The sequence below is a fragment of the Onychomys torridus genome, chromosome 8, assembly GCF_903995425.1.
Source record: "Onychomys torridus chromosome 8, mOncTor1.1, whole genome shotgun sequence".
Taxonomy (NCBI): Eukaryota; Metazoa; Chordata; class Mammalia; order Rodentia; family Cricetidae; genus Onychomys; species Onychomys torridus.
This window is the reverse complement of record NC_050450.1, coordinates 85,035,406-85,053,462: the sequence shown is the minus strand read 5'-3', so window position 1 is coordinate 85,053,462 and position 18,057 is coordinate 85,035,406. Positions and strand designations below refer to the sequence as shown.

Sequence of the window (18,057 nt, the reverse complement as noted above, 5' to 3'; positions counted from 1 at the left end):
GTCTCCAGTCCCTGGGGTTTGGTCTCTTAGTCTTGGCTCTCCAGTTACACTTTCTCTTGTACTTGTCAGGGGACCCCTGTCTGCCGCAGGCTGGCTTCTGAAAGAGGGGGGCTTCAGAGCACCCAAACAATGATTGTGGCTTTTTTCATGCTTCCCAAAAGATGTTCTTACTCATCTCCCTTCTTCTGCCGAGTCCAGAAGAGAATGCATTCCTGCCATCTTGTCTTTTTCTTTCTTTCATTTTATGTTTTATTTAAATTTTTGCTCTCACTAAATTGCGCAGGCTGACTGTAACTCTTTTAGTAGTCTGGGTGAGATTTGAACTCCTCTCAGCCCCCAGAGTAGCTAGGATTATAGGCGTGTGCCACCAGCCTGGCTCCCGCTTGCATTTTGCCCAACTGTTATTCTTTGTATTGACCATCACGAGGAGGTCATCCCATGTGACCTCATAAATTGATTCCCCCATAGTGATGGAGATCACAAGTACGAACCAGATCAAGAGGGCCAGATCAAGGCAGGATCAGGGTTCCTCACTGGGAGCTCTGCTCCCAGCTTCATTCAGCTTTGGTGACACTCAGCTTGCCTGGCCTGTGGCCACACCACTCACATCTCTGCCTCCTTCACTCTTATTCTGCAGCTGAAGCTGCCCTGAGCTCTTGCCTCCATCTCCCAAATGCTAGGTTGATGGGCTTGTACCACTGTACCCATTATGCCACCCTTTTTTGTGTGTATTTGGCTCAGCTCCCTCCCTCTACCTTGCTCCTTAGAGAACAGCCAGGATGGCCATTAGATTATCTTCTCTCTCTCTCTCTCTCTCTCTCTCTCTCTCTCTTTCTCTCTCTCTCTCCCCCACCCCCTCAGATGGCGCATGCGTGCACACACACACTCACACGCACACCAATGTTCAGATCATAAAGTAATCCACATAGGATGCATAAGGTCATTTGGATGTCAAAGGCAAGGCCTCGTTTTATGAGTATTTCAAGATAAGCCATGGGCGCTGGTCCACAACTGGGTGTGGTTAAGAAAGGACTTTGTAAGGGGAGGGACTTCAGGAGTGAGAGAGTACCAAGTCTGACATAACAACCAGGGAGAAAGTGGAAATCAGTCTGAAGACCGCTGAAGGATGGATAGGGGGCGGTGGTGGCTTTGCCAGTGGGGCAGGCACAGGTGTGTGACACAGAGAACAGGAATGGAGCTGAGCAGCCTGACATGACCGGGGTCTGAGTCACATCCCCACCAGCACCATTTGTACTAATGTTGGATAAGTAACAATCGAAGTGTTGGATCCCTCGCCTTCAACTTGGCCAATAATAGCATCCACACCATGAGTTGTTACAAGAATCAAATTAGAGATAGCTTGTAAAACAGCAGGTGGTTATCACTTAATAATCAAGCTAACAATGGTGAAGAGCAGGGCAGCCTGCTTGCATGGCACTTGCACCATGGGGCTCTGGGCTTCCCTGTGGCGAAGTCTGCCCAGCTCTGGCTCTGTCCCTTTTTCCATCTCCGGGCATGTACTGTCCCCCCTCCTCTAAATCAGCAGAGACTCATGATCAGAAACTTCCCGTATCCTCTCCTTGCTAGGATCCCAACAACCAAAGTCCCCGCAAGTCGGCAGAGTTAATGACTTGGATAACTTGGTCATGAGTCTGCCCAGAGGCCTCAAGTGCCTTGTGAGCTTGGAAAAGTGCAGAATGCCACCCAAACACCTCCTGCCTATGTTCTCTGGGCTTGTTTTCCCCTAGGGTCAGTAGCCTAGCAGAACTATTCTCAAACACCATGAGTCATCAGGGGAAGGACTGGTGGTCTCTGTTTCACCGACTCACCAGGGCTGGGTCTACCAGACTGGCCTTGCCCTGCCGTGCCCTGCCTGTTGGTTCAAGGAGGAGAAATATACTTGGAGGGTGTGGCAGTGCCAGGCTTCTTGGAGATGTCCCAGGGAACTTGCAGCACACGATATGAACCCAGTGTTTGTTTAATCACCGGGGAGTTCTAGCAATGGCTGAGTCAGGACTCTGAAATGGGAGCCAAGTTCCTGTGAGAGCCCTGAAGAGGCCCTTAGTTCTCCTCTATAGGCTGTTTCCAGGGACGCCTGTTGATTTATTCTATAGTAATGCTGATTGTATATAATATTTTATTTATGTATAGTTCGCAAAGTGTGAGATTACATATCTATACTGTGTTGTCAACTATAAACATTTCAAAAATATTTTTATTATTTTTATTTTAGGTGTATGAATGTTTTGTCTGTGTGAATGTCTGTGTACCATGTGTGTGTCTGATGCTCATGGAAGCCAGAAGAGGGTGTGAGACTCCCCTGAAACTGGAGTTACAGGTGCTTGTGAGTGGCTGCGTGGTATTGAACTCAGATCCTCTGGAAGAGCAGCCAGTGCTCTTAACTGCTGAACCATCTCTCCAGCCCCTTAATTTTTCTTTTTCTCTTTTTCTTCTCTCTGTCTCTCTCTGTCTGTCTCTGTCTGTCTGTCTGTCTGTCTCTCTCTCTCTGTCTCTCTCTCTCTGTCTCTCTCTCTCTCTGTCTCTCTCTCTCTCTCTCTCACTGGATCTGTATATCCCAGGATGGCCTCAAAAATCACCTCCTGCCTCTACCTCCCAAGTGCTGGGATTACAGATACTTGCCACCATTTCTGGTCCTATGTGGTGCTGGGGCTAGAACCCATGTGTCCCAGGCAAACATTCTATCAACTTAGCTCTGCCCCGAGTTCTGCACCTTTAGTGTGTTTATTTATTTAAGCCTCTAAACAAATACTCTGAGATAGGCTAAGTGTTATCTCTACGTGGCAAGAACTGTGGCTATCGGAGAAGTGTGGAAACTGTCCAAAATCTCACAGGGCCAGAATCTAGGTCTACCCAGTCGTGTATCATACCAGGCAGTTCAGTCCAGAATCTTCTAAGCCCTGGGTGTCGGGTTGCATTGGGGTGAGTGGAGAAGGAAGACAGCATTTAGGAAGCCATACCCAGATCTGTGAGGTCCCCATCCCTTCATCTCACCCTCTCTCTTGACTCTACCCAGATCTGAAGCACTCCCTGGAATGAGGCTGCCACCGAACCTTGATGATGACGGCTTTGTTATAACTTTCCAGGCTGTCTTTCTGTCCAGTCTGATGACTGCAGTCTAATCACAGACCCAAGTGTCTTCTGCACACTTTCCACTTGATGCTCTCCTAGTAGTGCCGACTTCACAAGTTCAAAGCCCCTCTTCTCCAACACATGCTCAGCCTCCTTCATCACCGTCTCGGGTGGCCGAATTCCCACTCAACACTTGAGTGTCGTCTTGTTTCATTTGTTTTTTTTGAGACAGGGTTTTATCCTGAACTCACAGAAATTCACCTGGCTCTGCCTCCCGAGTGCTGGGATTAAAGGTGCGCGCCACCACCGCCCGGCTTGAGCGTCATTTTTGATGTCTCTCTCCTTACCCACTCAGCCAATCTATTGCCCAGTCCTGTCCATTTTCTTCTTAAACATCTTTTGGATTCTGCCCATCTCCTCCCCACACCTTCTGCCCTAGGTCCGGCTCCAACCGCTGCATTTCAGCCGCCTAGTTGCTCTGCCTCCAGTCTTATCTCCCATATTATAACTAACATGTGCAAGCCCTTCCGTGGTTCCTCTATGTCTGCAGGGGTGAAGTCCAAGTTCCTTATTTGATATGACCCTTACTTTTTTTTAAGATTTATTTATTTATTATGTATACAGAAGAGAGCACCAGATCTCATTTCAGATGGTTGTGAGCCACCATGTGGTTGCTGGGAATTGAACTCAGGACCTCTGGAAGAGCAGTCAGTGCTCTTAACCTCTGAGCCATCTCTCCAGCCCGACCCTTACATTTTACAACCTCCTCTCAGGTCATTCCCTGCTTAAACCTTTTACTGCATAGCGGTGGGCCTAAGATAAGCCATAGGTAGGAGACCTATATAGAGTCCTCTTGAAATCGGACATAATTATTTTTTCCGGAGCTGAGGACCGAACCCAGGGCCTTGCGCCAACCCCATGGACATAATTTTTTAAAAATAGACTTTATTTTATGTGCATTGGTGTGAGGGTGTCAGATGCCCTAGAACTGGAGTTACAGTCAGCTGTGAGCTGTCATGTGGGTGTTGGGAATCGAACCCAGGTCCTCTGGAAGAGCAGCCAGTGCTCTTAACCGCGGAACCATCTCTCCAGCCTGTAATTTTTAAACAAGGGATCTCGCGTTCCACTTGGTGTTGGACCACGCATACGTTGCCAGTCTTCCCTGCCTGTCTTTTTCCTGAACTCCTCCCGCAGTTTGTGGCCTGTACAGTTTTTGTTCTGTCTCTTCCACCGGGAACACCCCTTCCACACACCGTCCATCCTTCTAATACTCAGTGTAAATGTTGCTTCCTCTCCCGTCCCTAATCTCCCAACAAGAATCGGGTACTTGAAACCCACGTCTGTCACATAAACGAAATGGGAGGACAAAGTGTGACAAGCGCCTACGATCTTCTGCAGGTGGTAAAGGGTGAAAGAAAGGAATTTCAACTACTTTCGAAACCGCCATCCGGACGGCGCTAGGACCCTGTCCGCGGACCTGTTCGTCCTCCAGCAGGGGGCTCTGCGCTCGGCTGGGGAGAAAGCCGCCTACGCCGGCTCTTGGGCGCCCCCTGCCGCCACCGCGCAAGCGCTACAGCCCTTCCAGAAGCTCACGGGGCCCGAGCCCGCCTCTCGTCTCCCATTGGCTATCCGCTATTCTCCCGCCCCCCGATACTCAGCCATTCAGAACTTCGTGGTGGGCGGGGTTTTCAGAGGGGGGCGGAGCGTGAGCTCGGATTGGCTCCGCGGAAGACGACGACGTGGCCGCAGGAGGCCGGTTTGTAGCTGAGCTGAGGCTCGGGCACACCGGCTCGGGATTGGTGCTGGGCCGGGCCCCGGGGGTCTTGGCCGGAAGCGGAAGTGGAGAGAGGATGCAGGTGTGGGGACCGGGGCTGGAGAAGCTGGGGTCTACTCTGGGACCCCTGCCCGGCCTCCTCAACTGCTCCTGTCCTCCGCCGGGCGCTCTGGCCCTGCAGGGTGGCGGTTGGGTTCGTGAAGGGAGCGCACGCGCGCGAGGCACAGCGCCTTCCGGCGCTCACGCCCCGCTCCCTGCCGTGTTTCCCTCCAGGACCACCAGCACGTGCCCATCGACATCCAGACCAGCAAGCTGCTCGGTAGGAGAGGCGCCCCCGCGCGGTCGGCTGTCGGGGGAGGCCGGCTAGTTGCCCACTGCCACCAGCAGCCAGGAGCGATGCCAGCCCGGGTTGAGGTGCCTTACTCTGGAGGCCCGTCCTGTTTGAAGGAAGCCTACGGGAAGTCTGTACTGGCCCCTTGTTTTCGGTGTTTCACGTTTATGACGTAGTATCAGACCCTTTTCTGGCGCACAGGACAGGTCGCTAGCGTTGAAGATGGGCAACTATGCCAGGCGGTGGTGGTGCACACGCCTTTAATCCCAGCACTCGGGAGGCAGAGCCAGGTGGATCTCTGTGAGTTCAAGGCCAGCCTGGTCTCCAAAGCGAGTTCCAGGAAAGGCGCAAAGCTACACAGAGAAACCCTGTCTCGAAAAACCAAAAGGAAAAAAAAAAAAGATGGGCAACTACCAAACGGCCTGTCCATTTGGACCCGAGTCTCTTTGGTTCTGGCTTTATGCTTTTTGCATTATTTGGGGGTGGGAAACACCCCCCCCACACACTTATTTAAAAAGTTTCCAACCCCTTTTGAATTTACGGAGAAGAGAGACCTAAGATTTAGATACAGACCTTTTATGCCAGGCATGGTGGCTCATGCTGGTAACCATGACGCTTGGGTAGCTGAGGCAGGAGGATTGCTGGCAGTTCTCAGGCAACCTGCTTTACATAGTAAGTTCCAGGCTAGCCAGGAACACTTAGCAATATCAATTCCCTGCCTTTAAAAAAAAGCCTTTAGTCCCAGCACTCGGGAGGCAAACTCCAGGACAGCTGGGACTACATGGAAAGACCCTAAAGACAGACAAGACTTTTAGTGGCCAGGCCATCTCTGACCTTGTTCATGTCCCTCATTCTTTCACTTCTGGACATGTGCACAGCTCCTGGCACTTTAAATGTTCACCGTATTCCTCAGTCCAATGTCAGTCATGTCCCTAAGACAGTGTTTGACGACTTCAGCCCCTTGTAGGAGTTCTGACATCTAGTTTGTCTTTCTTACAGTTGTAGAGGAACACAGCAGAGACAGAATTTCTGATACTATTGAAGCTTGAGATACTTGACCAGTGGACAGATTTGTCAACAAGGCCACCTTTCTAAATTTACCACTATGAGGGGGCATTCAGTCCTTTGATGGGCACTGGTCACTTAGCCCGCTAAGAGCTGGGGCCATGATGTGTTCTCAGGGTGTGAACACCCGATGTGCCCTCCCTGGAGTAAGAGCTTGTCCTCTAGTCACGAGAAGAACAGTGGAACGCCGTTCACTGAGTGTTTGCTCTATACCAGGTGCCATGTTATGCTTAACATGAAATCACTAGGGTTTATTGAGTCACTGCTATGTACAGGCACAGTGTTCAGCACATCACCTTATGTGTGAGGAAACTGAGGCACAGAGAGAAAGAAACTTGACTGAGGAACTTGATACTGCGAACCAGCAAGATGACTCAGTAGGTTAATGTAAATGTTCTTGCTGCCAAACCCAAGGACCTGAGTTCAGTATCAGGACCTACATGATGGAAGGAGAGAACTGACTCCTGGAAGTTGTTCTCTGACCTCCACTTGTGAGCTGTGGCTCATGTGTGCACACACATATACATGTACCATGTATAAATAAACAAATATAATTAATTTGGTCTTTTTGAGACAGGGTTTCTCTGTGTAGCTTTGGAGCCTGTCCTGGAACTCATTCTGTAGACCAGGCTGGCCTCGAACTCACAGAGATCCACTTGGCTCTGCCTCCTGAGTGCTGGGATTAAAGAAAGGTATGCCGCTGCCACCACCCAGCTATATAATTAAATGTTTAATAAAAACTGTTTCAAGGGCTGGAGAGATGGCTCAGAGGTTAAGCACATTGGCTGCTCTTCCAGAGGTCCTGAATTTAACTCCCAGCACCCATGGTGGCTCACAACCATCTGTAATGAGATCTGGTGCCCTCTTCTGGCCTACAGGCATACATGCAGACAGAACATTGTATAGATAACAAATCTTTAAAAAATATTTTAAGTAAACTGGATAATTAGACCCCCAGGACCATCAACTGAAACCTTAGTTCTCTCCTTAGGAAATGAGCATGGCTCTTAGGCCTCCAAACCAGGTCATTTACACTGGTGGTCTAGTGGTCAAGTGGTACTCAGTGTTGAGAACAAACCAGCAACTAGGCCAGGCGGTGATAGAGCAGGCCTTTAGTCACAGCACTGGAGAGGCAGAGGCAGGCTCTCTGTAAGGTCAAGGCCAGCCAAGGCTCCATAGAGAGACCCTGTCTCAAAAGAAAAAAAAAAAGAACAGACCATCAACTAACATTACCCAGTCCTTGGGTGTTAGGGGCTTTGCAGTTGTTCATTCATCCGGGACTTGGCATAGCCACCTTGTGTTTTCCATTGTCGTGGTTAATCCCAGCCCCGAGGAAATGGAAGTTGAGCAGTGCCCTCTGTCAACAAGAAAGATATAATTACCCACAGAAGCAAAATATTATGGAGACTTTCGACTGGTCAAAAGTGGTACTTTCATGTCAGAACCAATTTAAAGTTTTTCTTTATCCCTGTGTTGAGGCGGTTGCCTTGTAAAACGCATACTGGGGATAAAGTCGGGGCGCCAGAGCTTGTTCAGCCCAAGCACCTCTCTGAGTCTGTCTGCCTTTTCATCTCCCATTTCTCCCTCTGACACCTTAGCCAAAAACAGCTGCCACTCAGTATCCAGTAGGCGATGCTTGAACTGGTGAATTCCTGATGCGGGGGTTGGAGGTGTGGCGGGCTGTGGTGACTGACTGATTCTCACGCAGATTGGCTGGTGGACAGAAGACATTGTAACCTAAAATGGCAAAGCCTGGTGCTGACCATCCGGGAGAAGATCAACACTGCCATCCAGGACATGCCAGAGAGCCAGGAGATTGCCCAGCTGCTCTCTGGATCCTGTGAGTGACTTGGAGCCGTATTTCTGGCACCCCTCCTTCTGAGCCCTGTGTGTCCACCAGGTCATTCCCTTGTTGAACCACCAGGGCTGACCCCGGGAGAGAGGGTTTTTTCTGGCTTGTTGATGCTGGTTCCTTCCATGCCAAAGTAACTGGCAGCGGAGTATGTGGGTCAGGCTCCTGCCGTAGTCAGAGAAAGAAAGGAGGAACGGTAGAATCTGAAAGCCCCATTCTTGCTTTCTAGACATCCATTATTTCCACTGCCTAAGAATAGTGGACCTTCTTAAAGGTACCGAGGCCTCCACCAAAAATATTTTTGGCCGGTACTCTTCACAGCGGATGAAGGTAAGTGTGGTCAAGGATTGGTAATGTGCAGTTGGGGACATCCAGTCCATAGCCTCCTAGTCTCATGGATGAACAAGTCAAAATGCCCTTATAGTATATTTCCTGGTCTTTCTTTGTCCCTATAATTGATACCAAAGTAGACCTGTCACCTGGCCTTACATGTCTTGACCTTTGGGAGTCACTGTTGAGGGTCACAGCCCCAGAGTCATGTGGGTGGGTCCAGCCACCATTAAAACTGGAGGAAGCTGAGGAGTTTGGGTTTGGTTGGAGCCTGGGGCATCCTCCTCTGCAGGGAGTGTCTGTGAGGAAGCTGCTGAGTGCTTCTGTCTCGTTTCCTCTCTTCTTGTCAGGATTGGCAGGAGATCATAGGCCTGTATGAGAAGGACAACACCTACTTAGGTAAGGGGACTCACGTGGCCCTAGCATCCATGGGGAAGCCCACGCCTGGGATTCTGAAACACCAAGCTTAGGGGGCACACAGAAGGAAATGGGGTGCAGTACAGATGTTGCCTGATTGTAGGTGTGAGAAACAGTTCCTCAGGTGCCGGGAGAGAAGGGCGATCAGGTAGCAAGTGGACATTGGTGTGCTCAACTGAGCAGGTGTCTGACCTGTCTGTCTCCCTTGGGGTGGGGTAGCATGTACTGGCCCGCTCTCTCTGCATTCCTGTTCTTCAGTAGGCAGAAGAGGTATGGGTCATCCTGGAGACCACATTGGGAGACTGAGAGAGAACAGCTAATGGGCTGGTTGTAGGTTGCACTGTGAATCTGAATAGTAAATAACTGTAATAACTAATCGATGCCAAGCACTCGTGTGCAAATGGTTCCCGCTGGTGTTTTATATGGGTCCGCGTGATAAACACCATGACCCTGTTTGGACGCTGAGGACCGAAGAGGAGAAGGCACACAACTTGTCTCAGGTCCCAGAGCTAGGCATGGAGAAGTTGAGAAGTCAGCCCCCCTCTCCTCCGCCATACTATGGTGTCTGTGTGCACCTCAGGGCAAGGCTGTCCTACAGTAAACTTGCCGGGCCCTCCTCAGTGGAACTCTCTAGCCTCCTGGTTCGGAATGTCAACTATGAGATCCCTTCACTGAAGAAGCAGATTGCCAAGTGCCAGCAGCTGCAACAGGAGTACAGCCGCAAGGAGGAAGAGGGCCAGGCCGGGGCCGCCGAGAAGCGTGAGCAGTTCTGCCAGTCATGCAAACAGTATGGCATCACGGTGAGTGGGCGCCATCTAGTGAGTGGGTGCCATCCCAGTGGGGAAGTCCTCTGCAGCAGGCAGGCTAGGCTTCCTTCTCAGCTGGGTTGTGCCGTCCTGGGTCAGTCCCATCTTCCTGCAGTCTTTGGATGTTTTCTTTCTTTCTTTTTTTTTTTTTTTGTTTTTTTTTTTGTTTTGTTTTTAGAGACAGTGTCTCTGTGTAGCTTTGGAGCCTGTCCTGGAATTCACTCTGTAGACCAGGCTGGCCTTGAACTCACAGAGATCCGCCTGCCTCTGCCTCTGGAGTGCTGGGATTAAAGGCGTGCGCCACCACTGCCCAGCTTTAGATGTTTTCTTTGACTTGATGATTTCCACCTCCCACCGTGTGTGACTTAATTCTTTCCTTTTCTCATCTCTAGGGAGACAATGTCCGAAGAGAGCTCCTGGCCCTGGTGAAGGAGCTGCCGAGCCAGCTGGCTGAGATAGGAGCAGGTGCTCAGTCCCTGGGGGAGGCCATTGACCTGTACCAGGCCTGTGTGGAGTTTGTGTGTGACAGGTAAGGACTTCCCTCTGGCCCTTCCCCACTGTATTGTCCCCACCTAACATGTCAGCTGTGTTTCATACACTTGGAGCGTGGAGGATGTGCCCCTTGGACCGTGGGTGCAGGATAGAGCCTGTGCCAGCTTCCCAAGCGGTCGTGGGAGGGCTCAGTTAGCATGCTCTCTTGAAGCCCCCCAGAGCAGGTGCTGCCCATGCTGCGGTACGTGAAGAGGAAGGGCAACACTACAGTGTATGAATGGAGGACAGGCACAGAGCCCTCTGTGGTGGAGCGACCACAGCTAGAAGAACCTCCTGAGCAGGTGCAAGAAGATGAGGTAAGGAAGACAGGCCCTGGAAGCTGCTGAGGGGGACTGCTTCCCATGCACACAAAGCCCAAGCCCTGAGCTGAATCACCACAGTGAAGAACGAGGGCAGCCGTGTGCATGTGATTAGGTGGGAAAACCCAAAGGCCCCTTACTTTCCTGGCTTTCTTGAGACCAGAGTACAGACAGGTGCCAAGAACCTCAGCCACGGCTCGTGTTGACCTGGGGAGTCTTCAGGGAGACAGCCCTTTGTTGTGGGACCTGGAGCTCTTTGCAGCTGGAGGACTTTCTGCACGGTGCAAGACCTCCAGAAAGGCAGACTCCGTTCCCTTTCTTCACGACCTCGTTCACAGACATCACTTTTGCTTTTAGATTGACTGGGGTGACTTCGGAGTGGAGACCATTTCTGACTCTGGCGTCTCTGCCGAGGCCCCTGGAATAGACTGGGGCATCTCCCTGGAATCAGAGTCAAAGGTTAGGCCTGTCCCCTGAGTGGTCCTGCTGCAGCCCTGGAAAAGAGCTGTGTATGTGACAGCTCACGGTTCTAAGGCTAGGTGCTTCCTGAGGGAGGCAGAGTCACAAAAATGGGTCATCCGTTTAGAATGGGCTTTTCTCCTGGGGTTTGGGGTGTATGCATACAAACAGCTGATAACCTCACCAAGCAGGAAGGAGGGTGGCATCATCAAAGCCCACACCACCGAGCTTGCCCGTGCACAGGCCTGTAGCCCTTGCTCCACGGGGGGTGTAATCACTGAACTTTTCAGGGCCTTTGGTCTGTTCTGGCTCCCTGGGCTAGGGAACCAGTTCCGACATTGCTGAGGCTTTGCTGTCCATCCAGGATGCTGGGGGTGACAGGATAGACTGGGGTGTTGACACTGCTGCTGCTGCTGCTGCTGCGGAGATCACCGTGCTGGAGACCGGAACGGAAGGTGAGTGCCCTGCCCCCTACAGCCCTCAAGAGTGGAGCCCTCAGGAGTTTAAGGCCTGGGCCACGCGAGATCCTGTCTCATAAAAATTAGAATCAATCTTGACAAGGATGTGAATGGAAGTGACTAGAGAGGGCTAGCTAAGTATACATTTTAGAAACTGAGCTCCCTTCTTTGGTTTGGATTTGTTTTGTCTTGTTTTTGGGTTTTTGAGACAGAGTATCACTGTGTAGCCCTGGCTGGCCTGGAACTCTCTGTGTAGACCAACCAGGCTGGCCTCAAACTCATAGAGATCTGCCTGCTTCTGCCTCCCCAGTGCTGAGATTAAAGGCGTGTGCACCATGTCCCACCAACTCTGGTCTGTTCTAGAGACTGACTACGGACCAGTCCTTTTGGTAAACTGTTTAGGAGTTGTTGGGCTCTGGGTCTGAGCTGACCCCCACCCCCTCCCAAGTCTGCAGAGAGGCTGTAGCAGCCACTTATGTCACTAGAGGGCAGTGTAGGATGACACTTTACCTCCTCCTGCCACCAGCTGCCTCTGGGGCTGCCTGGGAGTATGCAGGCCAACCTGAGTAGGACTGAGATGTGGAAAAGGGTAGTGTCCCCACTGCGTGAGGCCGAGAAGTCTTTAGTGAGGTGAGCCTGTGTTCTTAGTAATCCCCAGGCTGCTCAAACTCGAGAGTCTTCTTTCCCTAGTCCTCAGCTCCATCCTCACGTCCCTGTGTCTCTCTCCCAGCTCCAGAAGGCGTTGCTAGGGGCCCAGACGCTCTGACTCTTCTGGAATACCCTGAGACCCGGAATCAGTTCATTGATGAGCTGATGGAGGTACTGTCTTCTGGGAGGCGTCAGGGGTGACCAGACTCTGACACAGGTGACATCATCACCTCTAATCCCATCCTGCTCTGGGAAGAGTACTGGCAAATGCCAACCTCCTAGAGCAGAGCCTCCCAAGTTAGGAACCCACCACCACCCCCCTCGTGTTTACGATACATCTCCTAAGTAATGGCTTTCCTTGGCAATGGAGAAGGAGCAGTGAAGAAGACTTTCAGAGCTCTTCCTCTGGGGTGCTTAGATTCCAACAGGAAGAGCAGATAAGGAGCGAGTGAGTGTGCCCTACATCAGATGGTACTGGGCACCTCAGGCCGCCGGGAAGCAAGGAGGCTCAGTTGGTCGAGTGTGCCTAGCATTCAGGAGGCTCTGGGTTTAGTCCTCAGCACCACACAAACTGGGTGTAGTGGTTACTCCCGCAGTGTGGCTGCAGTCCAGCACTTGGGAGGTAGAGACAGGAGGATTAGAACTTCAGGGTCATCCTTAGCTACATGGCAAGCCTCCTGGAAATTCGGTGCCTGCCTGGTTTCCTCTCCTTTCTCCTGTAGCTGCATGGGGAGAGGGGTAAACAATAGCCAGTTTTCATAACATAGTAAGTTAGGTTTTCTCCTCTAGAATTTGACCTTACTTATTTGTGTGTGCATACGTGCACATTTGTAATACAGCACAGGTGGACAACTGTGGCTTCTCACCTTTCACCATGTGGGTTCTGGGGATCGAACCCAGGTTATCAGGTTCTTGTCAGGCTAGCTGCCCAGGCCAAGATTAACTTACTCACAGAGACTGCGTGTCAGAGATATGGCTGCAGCTCGTAATCTTTCTAGACTTTTCCTAATCCAGGCTTTCTCAAGCATGATTCCCACTCTCACTCTTACTCCTCCCATGGAGAGAAACTCGGCACCTGCCCTGGGAGTCTCACTGGTGTGACCAGAGGCTGGGGCAGAAGGATGGAGAGCGAGGGCTAAGCAGACACGGGTCGCCAGGGCGGCTACAGTGACATGCTGTAGACGAGCGGTGTCCAGCAATAGGGTGTGCAGAGGGGACAGCCTGTCTCCTCAGAGTCTGGCTCTCCTGTTGGAGGCTCAGCTTCGGAGGCCTTGTCTTGGTGTGAACCAATTCCTTTCCTCCTCAGCTCGAGATCTTCTTGTCCCAGAGAGCCGTGGAGATGAGCGAGGAGGCCGATATCCTGTCCGTGAGCCAGTTCCAGCTGGCCCCTGCCATCCTTCAGGGTCAGACCAAAGAGAAGATGCTCAGCCTGGTGTCCACACTGCAGGATCTGATTGGCCGGCTCACCAGTCTCCGAATGCAGCACTTGTTTATGATTCTGGCCTCACCAAGGTTGGCTTTCCTGATCTGTGTTTCTCCATGTTGTCTTCTTCCTCCTCCATGACTCCCTCTTCCTATGGACATGGCTCCCTCCTGGGAATAGGGCTTCTCTTGGGGCAGGAGAGGGTCGATTAATGTCCACAGACAGAATCTGCTTCCCAAGTAGGTAGGAATCCAGAATGGTTTCTATTCCTTACCAGAAAAAGGACCGAAGGAGGGAAGGGGAGTGGGGGAGGGGAGGCCAGCCTGGGAGTTGGTTTCCTGAGCCTTACCCGAGCCAGCAGTTAAATGGCAGCCAGCCTCACAGGGTGCCCTGCACAGGTATGTGGACCGAGTGACAGAGCTCCTTCAGCAAAAGCTGAAGCAGTCACAGCTGTTGGCTTTGAAGAAAGAGCTCATGGTGGAGAAGCAGCAGGAGGCGCTTCAGGAGCAGGCCGCTCTGGAACCCAAGCTGGACCTGCTGCTGGAGAAGACCAGGGAGCTGCAGAAGCTGGTGAGACTCACTAGGAGCCTGGCTAGCCACCACCACCCCCGGGGGGGGGGATGCCCCAGCTGCCACAGGCCAAGGCCCTGCCCCTGCCTGTCTGCTCCCTGCCCACTCTGCTCCCTGTCTCTCAGATTGAAGCTGACATCTCCAAGAGGTACAGTGGCCGTCCTGTGAACCTGATGGGAACCTCTCTGTGACACGCTACCAGCTTCCTGTGGAGGTGGGACAGCCCAGGCCGGTGTTACTGGGCCTCACCAGCAAGAAGCCAGGCACACCCGGGGACTGAGCATGAATCGTCACCTGAATGGTGACGCTGGCATTCACTATGATCTCTGTAAGTTGTCTTGAGTGGTTCTCTGGCCTGTGGCTCTGTGGCCTGTCAGCCTGGAGCCACAGCTTCTCCTTCTAGTTATCAAGCGAGGCTTAATAAAAAAGGAAAAGACTTCATTGCTGGTGGTCCCTCGCACCTCTTCCCTGGGCCTGCTCGCCCCTGAAGCTGAGCACATGTTTTGCTGGAGTCTTGATCCAGGAGGCCTTCAGCGGCTGTAGAGTCCCGGGTTAGAGACCTCTCCTTGCTTCCTGTGGTAGCCCCCCATAAGTATTGACAAATGGTTTGGCAAGGGGCCTTGGGGTGGCCAGTGCAGCCTTGCCCCCGATGTAACCAGGCCCATGCTGTCCCCACCCCCGCCAGCAGCCCAAGGAGAGCAGTCAGGCCTGTGGGAACCAGCAGAGTTGTATTCTCTTAATCACAGCTTACCTTCTAGGCAGAGGGGATATGTGGTTTGGGAAGGCAGGTCTGATAAACAAGGTGGAGACAGGAGTTGTCACCTTTCCTAGCTGCCTGTCCACTTCCTGCCCACAACCGCCTGCTCTGGGATTGGGTAGAGCCCACCCCAGGATAGCAGCCGTCTCCCGAGCCACCTACCCATCCCTGTTTCCCAGGAAGGATAGGGCTGGGGGTGGCCGGCAATTCGATTTTAATTTCATAGCAGAGCAGTTGATTCATGGCTCTTTGTTGCTGCCGTTGACTCCCCTAATGACTTTCCATCAGAATGAAAAGTGGAGTGACACCCCTCGTTATTCCTGCTGCTTGTTATCTCAGTTCTGGGGGGGCCGCCCCTCCCTGCCGCCTTTCAGCCGTCCAGGACAGTGAGTGATGGCCCCTATTAATCACCGACCCCGCGGACTCCGGCGGACACACGCTATCCAAAGGAGAGAGAGATAAGGCCGCATGAACTGCTCGGAGACGCTCCTATCGATTACTGTCAACCACCACTTCCCCCTAGTCTTTGCCTGGTCACCTCCTTCCGGAGGAATTGAGAAAGGGAAGATTCTGGTGTCAGGAAACTGTCCTAAGAAGGCAAGGACCTAGAGAAGTGTGAGTAGGCTGCATCCTGTCTGCAGTAACCCTGGATGCCCAAGTCCTGGGGCCTGGCTGCTCCTCTTGGTTCCCATCCAGAAGTCTGAGCACATACCTGCCACCTCCCACCCCAACTGGTCATCTGCACCAAGGGCTGTCTGGCTAGTCAGCACAGCAGCCATCAGCTCACTGAGGCATGCCAGCCCTGCCCGGTCTAATGGCCCTGCCTAGTCACCAGCTGTTACAGACGCCACTGCTTACAAGGCCCAGGCAGTGGGGAGAAGTCCAGAGGATCCTGTGACTGTGCCAGGCTGGATTTGGCCTCAGAGGCTCCAGTTCCTGCCAGACCTGAGCGCCTGACCTCTGGCCAGTGGGGAAATGGTATTTTCTGGCCTTTCAGTTCCCCAGGAAGGGAAGCGGTTTGGGTTGAAGGGTCTTTGAACAGATGAGAACACAGTGTGGTGAGCAGAGGGGTTTGGGCACTATTCTTCCTTGGGGATTAGGCCTGTTTTCCTGCCTGGTAAAGAGGAGGCTCTTCCTACTCCTAGGCTGAGGTAGGTGGTTTCCTCAAGGCCTGACCTTTGCCTTTGGCTCCGCTACCTTCCGGGCCACCCCTCGCAGCCAGGCCAGAGACACCAAACCCACCTGGCGGGCTCTGGGAGCAGGTCTGATTGACTTGGGGCCAACTTCTGAACCCCTTTAACTTCATTCTTGGATGTTTGGGTCCATGCTTGTTTTCCTCAGAATGGCACAGGGTTGTCCTAAGGGTTAATGAATCGAGCTGCGCAGTGCTCTTGGGACTTGCTTGACACCATGAGCTCCTAGCCTTCTTTACATGGTAGGCACTGCAGAGAGCTCTTCTTGGCCTGACCTGTCTTCTTGGAAGGGAGAAGCAAGGGCTCCTTGCAAACTTGAAGACCAAGTTCCCAGCAGTCAGCTGTTAGAGTTGTAAAAGACATTCGGGGAAAGAAGGAGGGCCACAGGCCAAGTTCCGTCCTCAGCAGCCTTAGTTGGATGGGAATTTATTGCCAAGGGCATAGCATAGTTTGAGGTTGACGCTTTCTCCTGTTGCCTCTCTGCTTAGCCCTGTCTCCCTGATTCACATAAGAAAATAGAGCCTCCCTTTCCAGAATCCTTTGCACCTCTACCTGCTGGCTGCCTTGTGAGCACCAGCTAAGTGGAATGCTAAGGACTGTCCATCAGTTCTGTGAGCTCAGCGCAGCAGCCACATCCCCATTCGCACTGAGGGCTTGTCAGGGGGTAGGTGGACTCCTGCTCAAGTGGAACCCATTTGTTCCCTTTGCCAGAACAGGGCAGGAACGATCTGCATTATTCAGACCAAACACAAACTCACCATCCAAAGAATGCAGTCACCTGCTCCGCAACAGGGCCTAGAGCCCAGGACAAAGGAAAAACACAGCCAGCCTGGAGAGTGGAGCCTGGGACTGTGGCCGCACTCACTCGCGTGCACTCAGCCAACATGTCCTGTTACTAACGTGTATCTCATCTCTTGACCACCATATATGTGTTCTCTCCCCACTCCAGTACAAGCACATTTAATCTAATAATAATGGGAAGGCACTGGGAGACAGCTCCATGATATAGCTGTTACCTGTGTGCAGAAGACAGCATGAAATAGCATGAATTGGGTATGGTGGCACATGCCTGTAATACTTGGGTGGCGCTTGGGAGATGGAGGCAGAACGATCAGAAGTTCAAGGTAATTGTTGGCATCCTTGGCTATAGAGAAAGTCTGAGACCAGTCTGAGCTATGCCAGATCTTGTCTCAAAACACAAAACTATAATGACAACGCAGTGAATGTGGCTGTGGACTGAGCTCTTGGCTTAAGTTCAGTTCTTGCTGCTTCTGTGAACAGATCAGTTCCTCGGCCCATCTGGGCCTCATTTCCTTCTGTAAACAAGGAAAAGTCGCTGCTGACCTTAGGGTGTGGTGAGTGCACACAGCACTCTGAACAGACCTGACACAGTAAAACCCAAATGTCAGCTGTCAGCGTGTGCCAGTGGCATCGGGTAGGAGTATCCTAGACTAAAGCTGGCACCTTGCGTCTAGTCCTGGGCCCACCTAAGTCCGTTAGCCCATCCATACTCCTCTGGTATTCCCTGTCTCCTTCCAGTCGGTGGTTTTTCCTTTCAACTGTGCCTTTTCTGTTATCATGGCCCCCTTTGCCTTTGCTGCCCTGTTCAGACTCTCCTGCCTCAGCTTCCCACAGTCTGGGATTACAGGTGTATGACCTCATACTTTGGATTTATATTCCACCCACTTTAACTTCTGTCCACTTTAACTGAGGCAGAAAGACCATGAGTTCAAGGACTACCCCGACTACATAAGGAGACCTTGTCTCCAAGAGTTAGGAATATGGGAGAGGCCTAGGCATGGTGGTAGTGCCATTAGTCCCAACGTTCTAGAGGCAGAGACAGACAGATCTCTATGAGTTCCAAATCAGCCAGGTTCACATAGTGAGAAAAAAAATGAAGAGAAAAGGCTGATCATGGGCAATGTGGAGACCCACAGAGGTTTCCTAGTGAGATCTGAGCTTGCTTTACCCAGCAGGGCTGCATTAGAGGATTGCTTGGCCATGGTTACTAGGTGATTGGAAGGGTCTGCACC

At 52.0% G+C, this 18,057-nt stretch overlaps 1 protein-coding gene across 2 annotated transcripts; it reads left to right on the top strand.

Annotated features, from left to right (window-relative positions):
• The first annotated feature begins 4,804 nt into the window (after positions 1 to 4,804).
• On the top strand, positions 4,805 to 14,515 carry Cdk5rap3 (CDK5 regulatory subunit associated protein 3). 2 transcript variants are annotated; one of them, XM_036197412.1, is made up of 14 exons: positions 4,805 to 4,946; positions 5,138 to 5,183; positions 7,969 to 8,100; positions 8,342 to 8,442; positions 8,793 to 8,841; positions 9,481 to 9,659; positions 10,058 to 10,194; positions 10,369 to 10,513; positions 10,874 to 10,975; positions 11,340 to 11,430; positions 12,164 to 12,252; positions 13,388 to 13,593; positions 13,903 to 14,074; positions 14,200 to 14,515. In XM_036197412.1, the coding sequence occupies exons 1-14, from the start codon at positions 4,941 to 4,943 to the stop codon at positions 14,263 to 14,265; spliced, it is 1,521 nt and encodes a 506-aa protein (XP_036053305.1). In that variant the 5' UTR covers positions 4,805 to 4,940; the 3' UTR covers positions 14,266 to 14,515. The 2 variants fall into 2 exon arrangements, with proteins under 2 accessions (XP_036053305.1, XP_036053307.1); XM_036197414.1 differs by having other exon boundaries at positions 5,138 to 5,278.
• Positions 14,516 to 18,057: the final 3,542 nt, after the last annotated feature.

What these genes read in the sequence shown, in the direction of transcription:
- Cdk5rap3 (XM_036197412.1), top strand. An exon ending in GTGGAGTTTGTGTGTGACAG is followed by an intron (nt 10,195 to 10,368) that starts GTAAGGACTTCC and finishes GCTCTCTTGAAG; the next exon opens with CCCCCCAGAGCAGGTGCTGC. An exon ending in ATGATTCTGGCCTCACCAAG is followed by an intron (nt 13,594 to 13,902) that starts GTTGGCTTTCCT and finishes TGCCCTGCACAG; the next exon opens with GTATGTGGACCGAGTGACAG.